The 16,143-nt window shown below is 35.8% G+C and overlaps 1 protein-coding gene across 7 annotated transcripts in view; it reads left to right on the top strand.

The window, feature by feature from the left end:
* The window catches only part of LOC119083561 (RING finger protein nhl-1), a 72,325-nt gene that overhangs the window by 45,200 nt on the left and 10,982 nt on the right, over positions 1-16,143 (top strand). For 5 of the 7 annotated variants that reach the window (XM_037193282.1, XM_037193283.1, XM_037193281.1 and 2 more), the window contains 7 exons: positions 554-689; positions 3,709-3,851; positions 3,924-5,168; positions 7,904-8,571; positions 10,754-10,945; positions 11,508-12,339; positions 12,411-12,628. In XM_037193282.1, coding sequence (XP_037049177.1) covers positions 554-689; positions 3,709-3,851; positions 3,924-5,168; positions 7,904-8,571; positions 10,754-10,945; positions 11,508-12,339; positions 12,411-12,628 — 3,434 coding nt within the window. The remainder of the gene's footprint in view (positions 1-553; positions 690-3,708; positions 3,852-3,923; positions 5,169-7,903; positions 8,572-10,753; positions 10,946-11,507; positions 12,340-12,410; positions 12,629-16,143) is intronic. The other 2 variants (XM_037193285.1, XM_037193286.1) reach the window with 2 other exon arrangements.

Raw genomic sequence — 16,143 nt, 5'->3', positions numbered from 1 at the left:
CTCTAGCTAGTTAATCCTTCACAATGAGATTGTGAAATTTTGGTAAATGTTTCGAAATTGCAAACTTCTCGTTGTTGCTCAAATAAAATAATCTAGATTGACTGATGACTTTACAGAACACCCGAATATATACAATTAGTATAAAAACCCCGACAACTGTGGCGGCTGACAACTGTGAAATGCAGAAGAAACGAATATTGAATTCAAAATGCCTAGGTTTACGCAATAAAAAAATTAATTTTTTATTTTCTCTCTAGTTTTTCCTATTTTCCTTATAATTTTCCTCAATTTTCCCGATTTTCCTTAATTTTCCCTATTTTCCTTAATTTTCCCGATTTTCTCTAAAAATTTTCCCTAAAATAGTCCCTGTGTTTTTCGCATGCAACTCTTATGGGTGGCTTGCCTCTCGTGTTTTACTTACCAGAAGAATCGATTTAATGTGTGTTAATGTGTAGTATAATACGTAGCGCCGAAAAAGCGCATCGCGTCTATAGCAAGTTGTGTGAACTGCAAAATACAAGTTCTCTGTAATAACTATTCATTAAAATTTTAGGTAAAATGTCCTGAATGTAGAGCTGAACATAGAATACCGTATCAAGGTGTGCAAGCATTTCCGACAAATGTAACCCTTCAACGCTTCTTGGAATTACGTATGGAAATTACCGGTGAACCTCCAGATCCAACATCCGGTAATTAATTTTGCTTTCCACATTGTTAGAATGTATATGTGTGTGTGTTTGTGTGCGTTTTATAGACGAATAGATTGTTTTATGTTCATGAAATAGAACGTATGTCAGTCAGGGACATTTATTTTATTCCTTATTACGTTTTATTTGTCGTAAAATCATACATATATCTAAAGCAACATTGTATCTGTGAAAGGAAATAGTTTATTCTGAAGATGTGTTTCAATGGTTATGTTATATTATTTGGAAGAAAAGAGGGTGTAATAATAAACGTATAATAGATTATGCTGGAAAAGACATACAATCTTGTGTGTGCGTCTCTTATATGTCTCATCCATTGAAGATCATTTTACATCACATTGTATCTTGAATACACAATGTGATTTTTCTATATAGAGAGAATACCATCAGCGCCTGTTGTACCGAAAAAGGATGCGGTGTAGGATGGAGACGAGCGAGTTGTGAATAGCAATAATATGAATGAAGATGAAGAAAGGAAATTAATTTTTTTTAAAACGCGTTTTGTGGCTTTTATTATTGTTTTTGCGAAAATCAAAAGAAATTTAGACAGAAACATAAACCCATTTCAGTAAAATTCAAATTTGAAATAAAACTCATTTAATTATTATGCATCATCGTGGTGACTCCACCATTTGGGTGGGTCAGGATCCTTGACTGACTGATTTTCCCAATAGATTTTCGTAACTGGTACAGAAATACTATAAAATGGTCTTGCTTTATCATAAATCAAAACAAAATTTTCAGAATAAACAAAGTGAACTTATTGCAGCTACACATAGGGACGCGAGGGACACCTAATCCAAATTTTTCATTTTTTTCTTCTGTCAAGTTTGACAGTACAGCAAAAGAAAATTTGTAATTAGGTCTCCTTCGCGTCCCTATGTGTAGTTAGAGTTATTCATCCTCGCTTCGCTCGAGTCGCAAAGTTCACATGAATTTCATTCCTAATCGAATTAAAAAACTAAAGAAACGTTTTGGTCATAAATTCATTTTCGATCATAGGCAACACATTTTTTAACGAACATTTTCGAGTGATTTGTTGGTATAAGACCCATGACTCATTCAAGGGAATAATACAAATACAGAGTTGTAAAAAGCGACAACAAAGTTGTTGCATGCAATAAATTGAATTAAAAACAATCTTCTTACCATGGAAAATGGGAAAAGTTTTATCGCTTTTTCGTTGTTGTTGTTGCGGGTTATGGAAACATTTTCCAATTTTTTTTTACAACTTAATTAAAACTCACTTGAAACTGCGGGAAAGGGCCTTTTAATTTCGGAAATCCATTAATGGTTGTATTTTGATTTAATTTAAATCAAGTAAATCCAATCGCGACAATCTAGAAATGACAAAAAAATAAAATCATTACCCGTCCATAAATGACCATATGTGCCACCAAGTTCTAATACAAAAAATTCTATACAAAAAATGGAAGCCACGTCAGCTGTCAGTTAATTTTTCACCAAATTAGATGTTGCATTTTTTCAATATTATTCATATTTCCGATAAAATTAAAGATTTACCCTCGCAAAAAAGTTGACAAAATAATTTAAATGTGCATGTGTGTATAGAATAAACGGGTTAATGAATCGTTTAAATCGCTTGCTTTTAGAAACAGTATTCAAACCGTCGTCGAACAATCCAAAAACAGTCGTCGACTGTGTAAAAAAAACAGTCGATCGACCTTTTTAAAACAGTCGAATCGGCTGTTTTAAAAAGGTCTTTTGAGGGCGCCCACAAAATGGTCGTCAGACTAAAATGTGATTTTCGCGGAAAATAATAAGATTTGATTCGTGCCAGGTGGATTTCCAATAAGAATTAGGGTAGATCTAGCGAGTTGTCCCATAAAACCGATATGTGTCGAAGAAAATTGTAAATTGGTAAGACTTTTTAAACAGTCGTTACCGTGATGATCGCCGCGGGAACGACTATTTTAAAACATCAATAAATTTACAATTTTCTTCCACACATATCCGTTTTATGGGACAACTCGCTAGATCCACCCTAATTCTTATTGGAAATCCACCTGACACGCATGAAATTTTATTATTTTCCGCGAAAATCACATTTTAGTCGGACGCCTTTTTTGTAGGCGCCCTCAGAAGACCTTTTTGAAACAGTCGATCGACTGTTTTAAAATGGTCGATCGACTGTTTTTTCAACACAGCCGACGACTATTTTTGTATTTTTCTGAAAGTAATTTAAACGACTCATTTAACAGTTTACGCATGCACAAATTTATTTTATTATAAACTTTTTTGTTGTTTTGTTGGGGTAAATCTTTAATCTTATGCGAAATATGATTGATATTGAAAAAATTTAAGATTCGATTTGGTGAAAAATCAACTGACAGTTGATTATTCTTCCTTTTTTTATTTTTTTATTAGAACTTGGAGGCACATATGTAATGGTCTTTTATGAACAGGTGATTATTCTACTTTTTTGTAATTTCTAGCATTTCGCGATTTGATTAATTTTAGCAAAATTAAATCGAAAACCAACTATGAACGAATTTTAATCAATTTTTGAATTTAAAAAGCCCTCTCCCGCAGTTTCCTTGTAAATACAGTTCCAATACGGAGTCCAAGTAGCTACAAATGTGTTTTCTTTTCATAAATTTGATATTATTCGTTGAGGGTTGATTGAATTGATCAAGGACGAAACTGAATTCTGGAATTAATATTGCACGTCAGGCAGGCCTGGTCTGAAGGAAGAGCATTTAAAATTTGTAATAAAAATGTTTTTGTACATTTTTTGCACATCCGATAAGAGTTATCAGTGTCCAGAATACCAGTCGAGTGCTTAAGGGAATCTGTAATCTGCGTGTTATATTATTAGGTAGATTGCAATTTTCGCCTATAAGTTCACGTAAAACTGCGAAAGTAACTCTTCCACTTCCATACAAAGTGTTATTATAACCTGCATGATAGGGAGAGAAATTTGCTTTTGAGAACTTTTTCGATCCAAACGATGAATGCTTTAAGATTTTACTGTTTTCAGGTCAAATTATGGAGCGCTGTAACGTTTGTTCGGAAAAAGCCTACCTGTCGCCTTGTGCTCATTGCGACAAGAAAATTTGCGAAGATTGCAAGAGTGCCCACATGGATATTTTGCGCAGAGAAATCACCAGAATAAACAGTCAGGTATGACGGATTAAAATCAAAAATGTTTATGTTAGCATCGTCTATAACCGGTGTGCAATTTATTTGGCACAGATTCGGCGTGGCGTTCATAGGCTTCAAGATTCGTTATCTATAGTTGAAAAGAATACGCTCAGCTTGCAGACTAACTGTTTAAGTGTTTCCGAGGAAGTTGACGAAGTGTACCGACGCATGAGCAAAGCTTTAAAGGATCGTGCCGAACATTTACGATCAGAAATTGAACGTTACCTTTCAACTGAACTACGTAACCTTACGGCTCTGAAAGACAATCTTGATTTGGAAGTGGCAAATATTCAAAGTAACTGCGACGTAGCTGACAAATATATCAATGACAATGTCGAATGGGACGACTGTGAACTGATGGATACGAAAGAAATTTTCTTGAGGACGGTCGAGTTTATCAGAAATTTCGAATACGAAAACACGGACTATAATCGTCGCGTTCGGTTCTTTATGGAGAAAAATCCTAATGAACTAGTTACCATTGCTGCTACGTTTGGTGAGCTTCATGTGCAACCACATTCGGTAGCTCCTAACACAAATAGCAACAGCTCACTACAACCACCATCAGGACCTGGTTTGATGAGATCGAAAAGTGATCACCGCCTTGCCACACAATTTAGGCAACAAGAAGAACGTGGATTACGAGATGATGATGAACCAGTTTTGGGTGGACGTAAATTTGGAGAGCGTCAAGCGAGAGCCACCGATCGATACAGCGGTGGTGATGCCGGACGATACGGACGCAATGACTATGATTACGGAAATGACTATGAACCGGACACCACATCAAGATCTACGAAATCAAGATTCCGCTCAAGATTCGTTCGAAGCCACCAAAATGACGACAATTCTGATAATGAGCAGGGTAGGAACGTTCGATTTAACGAAAAAGACAAGGAGAAAGAACGTGACCGTGTTATTGATACGGAAGATGTCGCACGTGGACACTTAAGTGGAATTATTCGACTGACCGATTCACCACGTGTAATGAAACGTTTACAAGAACAAGAAAAAGGAAAAAAGGAGAAAAAGATCGAAGCTACACCGGCAGCGAAACCAGCTGTTGTGAAGCGAGTCACTGCCGCCGCACCGGCAGCAGCCCGACAAATGTCTGAAGATGAAATAGATAGAATCAAAAGACAAAATAAAGGCTCTTCGGCGTCGACTGCAGCAGCTGAACCTGATCGTCCAACTACTGAACGTGTCGCTGCATTGAAGAGCAGAACCACGGCGGGTAGTGAAGATAGTGACAGCTCTCCGTCATCGCCTGTAAGACGTACACCACCCCAGGTCGAGGTGAGTTTTGATGATGATTGAAAGATTGTGGGAATGGTGGTGAATAAGAGAAGAGCTGTACGATAATTTAACTTTTCAATAAAATATTTTGCGATCAATAGTCGTTCCATTTAGAAATTAGACGGCAACGTTTTTGTGGACCAATCGAAAACTTTCGATAATTTTTTCCGATGTAGCCTACAATGAAGTCTTCATGGTTAGCTGTCGCATTAGTCATTTTTCAATTAGATTAGCAATACAATTTCGATCGGTCCTAGGTGTAATATGTAAGATACTTATAATTAAATAATGTGAAACTGAAACCTGAAACTAAAAATATCGAAGATGGTGGGTGAGAGATTAATCATGTGGAAATCTGATATCCGTTCTCGGAAAAATCATGTCCTTCCATGGTATCGTTTTTATTAAATGTAGTATGCTGTAATAACATCCCACGCGTCTTTTTCTTTTGTGTAAGAAATTATATAACGAACCAGAATATCACGGTATACAATCTGCGAGTTCATATTATTTCACTTTATTCCAACAAAATTGCAGAGATCTGAGGAGTTAGTGATAATAGGGACGAAAGAAAATTTAACATAGATTTTGATTACTTTGTCTCAAATCTCATTCAAAATAGAGATGATTGGACATACCAGATTTCTGTGACCATAACGCCCGATGCCCAATATATTTTTTTAAATAGCCCATGCCCAATGTCCAAGAATGAAATACCTAAGCCCATTGCCCAGACCACAAACTTTGTTTAAAAATCACGCCGTGTTGAATTGTTAAAATTTCATTTTTAAGTAATGGTGATACCATACTAGTAATGTCTATCGGTACCACTTTCGATTCCACAATTTCGGAGCACTGCTCATAGCATGAACATAGAAAATATTCGGAGACTAATGAAATCACAGTAGGCACCGCGTTACTTTTATAAAGATAGATGCCTTGTTTTCATTGTACGAGTTAAAACCTACAATAGAAGCAATCCTAAGCGGTAGCCCTTGACACTAAAGTCTCCAGATTTCACACCTGTCAATTCAGTTTTCATGCTAAGAGCAGTGCTGTGATTATTCTATAATTGAGTCCGTTGGGGTCAAACGTAGGTCTATTCCATCTGTCAAAGTGACGTTTTAAACGTCAAACATTACAAACGCTGTAAAACGGTCGGTAATTTCGTTAATTTCTTCCTTATTTTTTTAAAAATCCAGTAAGTGAAAAACAATTTAAGAAAAATCAACGAAATTACTGACTCCTTAAAAGATTTCTTATGTTTGACGTTTAAAACGTCACTTTGACAGATGAAATAGACCTAATTTTGATCCCAACGGACTCAATGGTTTTATGAGAGAATGAGAGATACTTTTTCGCCGTTGTTGACTTGGTAATTTTGATTGGTCTCGCTGTATCTACCATTTATGCTTAAATATACTCATCTAAAGTAGGACAGTTAACCACTAGGACTTCAAGGCTACGATCAATAAATAAATATTTCGAACCTCCGTTACTTATTAGGATGTTGTGTGCCTGTTTTTGGTTTTTGCTTGTTGTTATTTAAGGCTAATCATAGTCAGTTTTTATAAGGACGGAGGGACGATAGAAATGATTTTGAGAAATAATTTTATTGTGAAAAGAATCGAGCAGCTCCAGTTGATTTTTAAGGACGTTTTTTTAGTGAAAGATTTTTCTTTTCATCCGTTTTTGTTAATTGACAAAGTTTGTACCATGAACAAAATTTAATGAAAAATAAATAATTGTAACTTCTAAGCATTACAATAAAATATCGTCATTATAAAAAAAAGTATGAATAGTAAGATGTTAAGACACAAGAATATACAATTTCGAGTTTTATTGCTTATTTTTCGCATTCTCTCGTGATAAAAACGTATAAACGGTGAGACAATTTTTATTCAACGCAAAAAGGAATGACTACAAATTAACGATGAAATATTATCATCCTTCTGGTGTAATACAGAATGGTGAACATCCGTCATCGGTTTCATATTCTTTTATTGTGCTTTGATGAATTTTATGCAAAAAAAAGTGAGAGATATCTTTGGCAAGCCGAACAAAAAAATTACCGAACATAAATTCCATAATATTACGACATCAATCATATCCTTGCATACATAAAAAAAACAACCGGGAACACATAAAAGAGAACACGCACACTAGAAGCGATAGGCATCAGGATGTCATTTACTGTTTTTTTTTCGATACATCAACCAAATTGCAGACACCGGATATGAAAAAAAAAATTACGAAACTGTTTCAGATATAAATTTTTCGGCGAGTTAAAATAACATTCATATTTATTAAGTAGCTTAAATCAAACACAGAGTGATATAAATCGACCGTTTTTCCTTGTTACATCAATCATCGCTTGTGTTGTTCTTGTAATGTTTTCATTTTTTTTCTACTTATTTATTAAGTTTAGCATTTATATTGTATTTGTATTTTTAAAAAGGCTTCCACAGATTTGACATTATGAGACTATGACCCACACACACACACACTCCAAATCTGATGCTATCATCAGTCATAAACACATGAATTATTTATCAAACAAAAATAATAAAAAAAACAAAATTATCGCACATTTTTGGCTTACAGCTTCCACATTATATGTGTATTTTATGTATACCAACAAACTTCACGTTGAATCGGATTTTTTTTTTTAAATTTCAAAAACAAATAAAAACTTAATTCACGATACACATCATCCATAAAGTCATTTTTGTCAGGCCGACAGCGAAGATTCTGATGGCTCAATAACGTCTCCTCAACAGCCAAATAAAACACCAGGTTCGCATGTAAAAACTACTCGTTCAGCTAGTAGTGATTCGTCAACGTCCACCGAGAGCTCAACATCATCGTCAGCTGTACGTAACACGGGCGCTACATACACAACGAAAGAAGTCAAACAGAAGTTGACAGCAAACACGAAACCAGAAACATCGGCCGTTCGAACCCGACCCGTTACCGAAGCGCCAACCTCAACGTCAACGGTTCCCGAGAAGAAGCCGTTCCAAAGTCGATTCTTACCAAATCATCAACAAGATAAGAAACAAGAGACTGAATCATCAAGCGAAGAAGAGACGTCTTCCGAGGAATCTGAGGAAGAAGAGGAAGAAGAAGAAAAAACGCCAGCTAAATCACCAGCTAAAGATTCTGCATTAAAGACGGACATTGGACCGTTGCTAGCACGCAGTTCAAATGCTCGTGACTCACAAGCCGATAGTGCACGTCGCATATCAAAGGATGAGAGTAGTTCACGTGGCGGGTATAGTAGTCCAACAACATATAGTCGTGGGTATGAGCGAGAGAGTAGTCCCAAATACACAAGGACGAGACCGACGCGAGACCAATATGAAGAGCCAAAATATGGATCACCAACTACCGGAACCAGTGGGTAAGTTGCTACATAGCACAATCGTATTCGTTTGGATTTTTCTAACTTCAAACAAGCTTAACAAAACCCTATTCTATGTTTGACTTTTCTGCATTTAGTTTGCACTACCGCATTACATCAAATTTGTATGATAAACTTTAGCGAATGCATCAGTAAATATATGCATTGAATTTGGTTAAGAAAACATTGAGGAAAATCGGTTATCCATTTGCATCTGGTCGGTCGCGAATCGTCAATCATTATTCCAGTCGGGGCCAAATAGTAACAGTATTATACTCGCATAAGTACTCGCACCCGCGTATTATGTTTGACTCTATTAGCAAGTGAACAATCAGAGACGCATTTCGCATACTGACCGTCTTGAACCACTCAAGACGGCTGTAGGTTAAAATAACCCCAATAAAATATCGACGAGACAAAATAACTACAACCAAAATAACCCTGGTGAAAAAAAAGAGGACAAAACACTGATAATTACCCATAATATTTAGGGTCAGTCTCGAACTCGCTTTCTTATAATTTAGAAGCGGCGAGCTTTTTATCCTCGAATATAGTCGATATCCTCGAATATAGTCGATATCCTCGAATATAGTCGATATCCTCGAATATAGTCGGAATCCTCGAATATAGTCGATATCCTCGAATATAGTCGATATCCTTGAATATAGTCGATAGACTCGAATATAGTCGATATCCTCGAATATAGTCGATATCCTCGAATATAGTCGATATACTGGAATACAGTCATATCATCGAATATAGTCGATATCCTCGAATATAGTCGATATCCTCGAATACTGTCGATATACTGGTCATCTCGTCAGTTTTCAAATAATTTTTTTGACATTAGTTATTACTACAACTCGTTATTTTGGTGTGGTTATTTTGACCGAATACCTCGAATTACCTCGAATATAGTCGATATCGTCGAATATAGTCGATATCCTCGAATATAGTCGATATCCTCGAATATAGTCGATATCCTCGAATATAGTCGATATCCTCGAATATAGTCGATATCCTCGAATATAGTCGATATCCTCGAAAATAGTCGATATCCTCGAATATAGTCGATATACTCGACTTCTGTCGATATACTCGAATATAGACGATATCCTCGAATATAGTCGATAGACTCGAATATAGTCGATATCCTCGAATATAGTCGATATCCTCGAATATAGTCGATATCCTCGAATATAGTCGATATACTCGACTTCTGTCGATATACTCGAATATAGACGATACACTGGAATACAGTCATATCATCGAATATAGTCGATATCCTCGAATATAGTCGATATCCTCGAATACTGTCGATATACTGGTCATCTCGTCAGTTTTCAAATAATTTTTTTGACATTAGTTATTACTACAACTCGTTATTTTGGTGGGGTTATTTTGACCGAATACCCTCCGAGTCATCTGTTTTTATTCCGTTTTGCCTCCGTGTACGTTACAGTTGTCATTTCAAACAATATGCTCTATTGTATGAAATGCCAAAGGTCATGTACACGGAGGCAAAACGGAATTAAAACGGATGACTGTGAATAATTGAGACTAATGGTAAGGAAGGGCAGATCATTTTATGCCTTTTAACCGCGATCATCTGATTAAGCTGAAGTCCAAAGATAGTCATTCTTTCATCAGTAATAATTAAACATCAGGCAGAAGAACAATAGACTTTGACTCTGAGGGGTTTTTGACTGATGTCAGTGTGCCAGAATCCCTAAATACATCCAGAATCAGTAATCCTTGGGAAACGATAGGAAAATCTCATGGGATTGTATTTATGAAAACCTTTGCCAGCGAAACTTACAACTTTCAACTTCTATAAGTTCTTCTATCTGAACGAAACGATGATCTATGGAAGTTAACGTCAACGTCATAATATAGAGAATTTTTTTCTAAAAGATACCTGATAAATTCTATTGTAACTTTCGAATTTTCGTAAACTTCATGTACTTCTGTTGGTATATTCCTATGAAGAGGTACCACTGTGAACTATTACCAACAAAAAACTTTTCATCACTAAAAAAACATCTTAACGACGGAGAACTGAATGCTCAAATAACCGATTTGACCTCAAGAAAACCCTAATTATTTGTTGCAAATAGAGAAATAATAAAATTCGCATAATTAAATGTATAAACAGCACCAAATCTTCTACAAATAATTCCAGCTATACCAATAATACAGGCGAAGATTCAGATAGCAAATATGGGACAGGTCGTTCACGCTACTTGGCTTTAAAGGAGCGCCGTAGTCGACTTGCTCGTAGCAGATCGACTCATACATTTGGCAATGATGACGAAGATATCGACGAACCGATGTCACCAACAACAACATCCCCAAATGCTTATCTTGCTTCCAGGTGCGATCCTCATTACTTAAATAAAGTTGATGAATTTTGTGGCTCAGAAAATCTCTTAACGCAATTCATCGTTCAATAAACTGCCAACGAAAACGAACGGAAAGAGGTTTTCCCGAATGGTCAAATGAATATGACAAATTTTTTGAAGGTTGAATATCGAGAATGTCCTGAGCCTGAAAAATTCATCGAAACAACATAGAAACAACATAATACATTTTCCTCTATTTCCACTTTATTGATCTGCTGATTTTATACTTCTTCCGTTTTTTTTTGTACAAATTCATACCAACAACGACACACCAAGATAACACGGTGAAATAGTGCGCTAATATTTCAAAAATATTTCGTCCACAGTTTTTATTGAATTGGTTTTCCTAACGTGCCAAAGACGTGTGCTCAGCATTCATAGTAGATTGATTTGATTAAAAAATTTGTGCGATTTCCCAATTTATTGTTAACAACAGTGTCCATGTTTATCAAACTACCAATTAAACTTATTTCTACTTAAACCTTTTTCATTGCACATGTGGACATTGAATAACTAAAAAAATCTATGTTAAAGGTATGGCACATCATCATCATTAGGTGGTTCTGATTTGTCTCGAAGTCGTTCATCTCATGCACTAAAATCACGTGAAGCTTCACCAGTGAGAAGTAGCGGCGGCAGTACAGAAACTGATAAGGACGGTGCCGCACTTAGCTCATGGGCTCGATATTTAAAAAATAAATACGGAAATCGTTCCACTAAAGATGCTAGCAGAGACGCAACCACTGCAGCATCCTCTTCATCAGCAACACCATCCAGTTCATCAACATCTGCAGCAAGACGATTAAGTCTTGGATTGCCATTACGGCAAGCAAACGAAGTGGCCAGTTCTGATGATGATTCAAAAAACGGGCTAGGCTCCCCTATCTCTCCTACGGCAGCAGCAGTCGGTATTCAGGTCGTAGCAGGTATCTCCCCTAGGACACAATACTTGCAAAAACGTAGACAGCTGTTCCAATTGGGTGGACGGGGGAGCGAGCCCGGATGTTTTACATGGCCGAGGGGATGTGCTTGCGGACCAGATAACAGCATTGTAGTAGCAGACTCATCCAACCATCGGGTACAAGTTTTCGATTCAAACGGTATTTTTGTAAAAGAATTCGGCCAATACGGCAATGGAGAAGGTGAATTTGATTGCTTGGCCGGAGTCACAGTAAATCGCATAGGACAATTCATCATTGCGGATCGTTACAATCATCGTATTCAAGTCTTAGATCCGTCTGGCAGATTTTTAAGAGCTTTCGGTTCACAAGGCACAGCCGACGGAAAATTCAATTATCCGTGGGGTGTTACAACCGATGCGCTTGGTTTCATATATGTGTCAGACAAAGAAAATCACAGAGTTCAGGTACGACCACGTTTAGCTACATGATCAAAGTACAAATTTTCTAACGACAATTGTTTTCAAATTACGATCAGGTTTTCCAATCCGATGGAACCTTCGTTGGTAAATTCGGTACCAGTGGTAAAGATGAAGGTCAACTTGAACATCCGCATTACATTGCGGTTTCTAACACGAACCGAGTAATTGTGTCTGATTCGAACAATCATCGTATTCAAATATTCGACGTAAATGGTCGTGTTTTGTCTGCATTTGGTACCGAAGGATCCGAAGAAGGACAATTCAAATTTCCACGGTAAGCAAATGACTATGAATGTTTTTAAGTGCTCAAAAAGCTCCAGAATATGATATAGGAATGTTCTGAACTGATCATGTAAGTTTCATTGGACCGACTTTAGCAGATCGCATCATATTTTCAAGCGTTAAAAAAATTGTCTGCGATCTCTCGCAAGGCTTTTCGGTGTAGCGAGTTTGTGAATATGATACCCCGTTAATATTGAATTGGATCGTAAACCACTCTTGTGGAATTCGGAAACAATGTTATTGTCTTACAGAAGCTATCACGAGAATACAAAGCGAATAAGTAATGAGCTCCACCTTTGATCCATTTGTTTACCGTCTCATATAGCATGTACCTGTGCACCTACTTAAAAAATCAAATAATAATTTTCATAAAATAACAGAGTTGACTTAACAACAAGAGGAACTATATTACACGTAAAGTATACTGAATAACTTGTGTACGATGCGATGTTTACACAATTCCATCATTTATACCTTAAACTACCCTATTATGAAGCACAGCTAAACTATATACGACTAATCTCTCAAAACAAAACTCTTATTTAAATGTTGTTAGTCAAAATTAAATTTGAACTTTATAATTAATTTTCATCCCAAAACCGCTCTGACACACACACGCTCAGCACACTTGTTAAACAAAGTTATTGAAGTGAAGAGGCATTTTGTTATCAGAAAATTGTGTTGTCGTAACTTCTAATTGATTTATAACTATACAACAACAAACATCGTAAGGAACCTCGACTCAAGTGTTCGTTGTAAAGTACGAATGTGTGCTACAATATATTTTGGCTAATTCACTTGTCGAATTTTCATCATTTAGGAAAAAGCAAAAATGAAGCAGTAATACCACAGAAATATTTTTCCATTGCTGCTATCATCCAAAACAAATAACCAACAATAAACCATAGAGGTAGACTACCTAGAGTAATTATGATTCGAAATTCATTGAAAAATTATATCACACACACCATTAAAACGAAAACGTCAACCTTAGTATTCTTTTGACATTTCGAGTCCCTTTACTTTTGACATTAAGAGTCCACTTACTGTCTGTACACGAAGCTTTCACACACACATTCAAAAATTTGATTTTTCATTTTAATTTGTCAGTTTGTTCTATTGAGAGGGCCCTTGCAATAAACTGAGCTCAAGATGAAGTTTTTACTTTTTGGTGGAATTTATTTGTTTCATCCGTTCGATTCGTTCCACATCATATCAAATTAGAGTAGCTTTTCTCTTTACATTTCTTCCGTTCCAAACGTGTGAGTGAAACGACACTCTTCACATCTCTGTCAACTTCGCAATTTGTGTAACGGTTAACAAATAAAACGGCAGGGCATAAATTCTCATGCGTTCGTAAATCCAAGTATCCGTAACTTGACAGTTGTGTGTACAAAATCCCGTAAGAACTGTCAAGTTACGAACGTTTGAGAATTGAGGCCCAGAACTATTACTAGAATAAATGTTTATTTGAGTTTCGTTTACAACAGAAACTGACAAAAAGCGAGGGAAAGTTCAAAATTATTGACGCATGTTTAAAAAAAGGCTAACACGGAAATCTATCAAATCTTGGAAAATGTCACAGGTTGGGAAGGAGTCAAGACTAAGAGTTGTACACTGCATAGACTCAAAATAATATATTCGACAGAAATTCACTTCAGCCCTTAAGTCATAGTAAATTGGCGTCGTCGTTCGCTGAAAATATTTTTTTTTTCAATTCATTTGTTAATCCACTGATTCAGTTACATTCAAATTCTGAAGCGCAATTACGGCGTGAATTACGTTTTCGCAAATGGAAACAATAAATGTGTGTAATCTTTCGAATAGTCATTAATAAAATCGCTTTGGTATAGTGCCCAGCCCATTATGGCTACGATTTAAATACCTCGATAGGATTAGTCTTTAATATGTTATTTGCATTGGAACAAGTTAAACCACGCGAAATGTTCATTACATATATTCAACATTAATTCGGCGAAAGCTTTCAAAATAATTCTATAATCAGAACTATAGAACAACTGTCCGATGAACGACAATGGATCCATTTATTTAGATTTTTCTATATTCAGACCTCCCATTTGTCCGGAATGTCCAACTTGTCTTTACTTTCGAAAATTTTTCCTAATTTGTCCAACTTGTCCTAGCTTTTCAGCACAAAATTGAAAAAATTTCGTTTTAATACTTATTCGAAATTTGGTATTAGAACCCCCTATTTTATTTGATTATTTCAGGCAATTTAAAAAGATCAATCTAGCTATCTATAATGTTCAATGTTTATAATCCAACTTGTTCCACATTCGATACCAACGCTACTGTGCATTTGAGAAAATTTCGAAAATATTTTTGCCTAGACCTAGATTTGACCTAGATGTTTGGGCCTATCAAGTATGATTTCAACGAATAACTTATACCGTAATTTTTCATTATGTTTTTTTGCAAAATTACTTTATACGTTGTACGGTATTTGCTAAAATTTTGGTTAAACGTGATAAGGTCAAACTACCTAATGATTCGTCATCTATAATTTTACACACTAAAATTAATAATTGTCCAACTTTGTCCTAACTTTATGAAAAAAAAACTGTCATAACTTTTTTTTTTAAATGTCCGGAATGTAGCAAGGTTCTGAAAGAACAGGTTAAGACACTTACGAAGGCGGGTGAAACACAAATCTTGACAATTCAGACATGTATATTGTTTGAAAAGTCAACTTGAAAAAAAAAATTTTTTTTGTTAAGTTGAAATCGTCATATAAAATTTTCCAAACCTAGTTTACGCTACAGGAAAATTTTGATCACACCGCCTTCGTGATCAACTCGAAAGTGTCTTAACCTGTTCTTTCAGAACCTTGCTATGTAGGACACCTAAAAAAGTAGCGGGATGCCTGTATATTTGATGAATAAATGTAGAAACGTAGAAGAAACCATTGGATTTTCCAAAGTATTAAACATCCGACTTTTCTCGCTAATGGACAACTTTTATTTCATAAACTTGATTCACCGACGGTTCGCCTACGAATTATTATAACAAACGAACCGATTCTCCTCAACACAATCGATGATATCGTTCCATAACATAATTCCAGAAAATAATTGACGTTGCCAATTATACTATTCCCACATACATTTTAGAGATCATTTTCGTAACAGAACATCAAATTTGAACAAAACAGTTTTTAGCAAACGTGTGAGAATTTTCTTCTTTAAAAATGAAATTCCATTTAACTTCGCTTCCAATTGTCAGTAGAAGTTTTTTTAATTCTTCTGAAGAAAAGACATTGTCAACGAATGACATGTCCGTCCAACCTTTCTGTAATTAGATATTCATATTTAACGCGACAAAATTTGTTTAGAGGGATTCTTTTGAAAAACAGCCTACCGAAATCGGACGCATTTTCCAGTGGACTTTTTTATATGTGCCTAGAAAGGACTTCGACCCGAGAACTTAAAGCCACTTTCAAAAAAATTCTTCGAAGCTTTTGTGACTGTTGAAAGGTGATCAAAAACC

The sequence above is a fragment of the Bradysia coprophila genome, unplaced genomic scaffold, assembly GCF_014529535.1.
Source record: "Bradysia coprophila strain Holo2 unplaced genomic scaffold, BU_Bcop_v1 contig_70, whole genome shotgun sequence".
In the NCBI taxonomy this organism is placed as follows: Eukaryota; Metazoa; Arthropoda; class Insecta; order Diptera; family Sciaridae; genus Bradysia; species Bradysia coprophila.
This window is presented reverse-complemented; position numbering and strand designations above follow the sequence as displayed.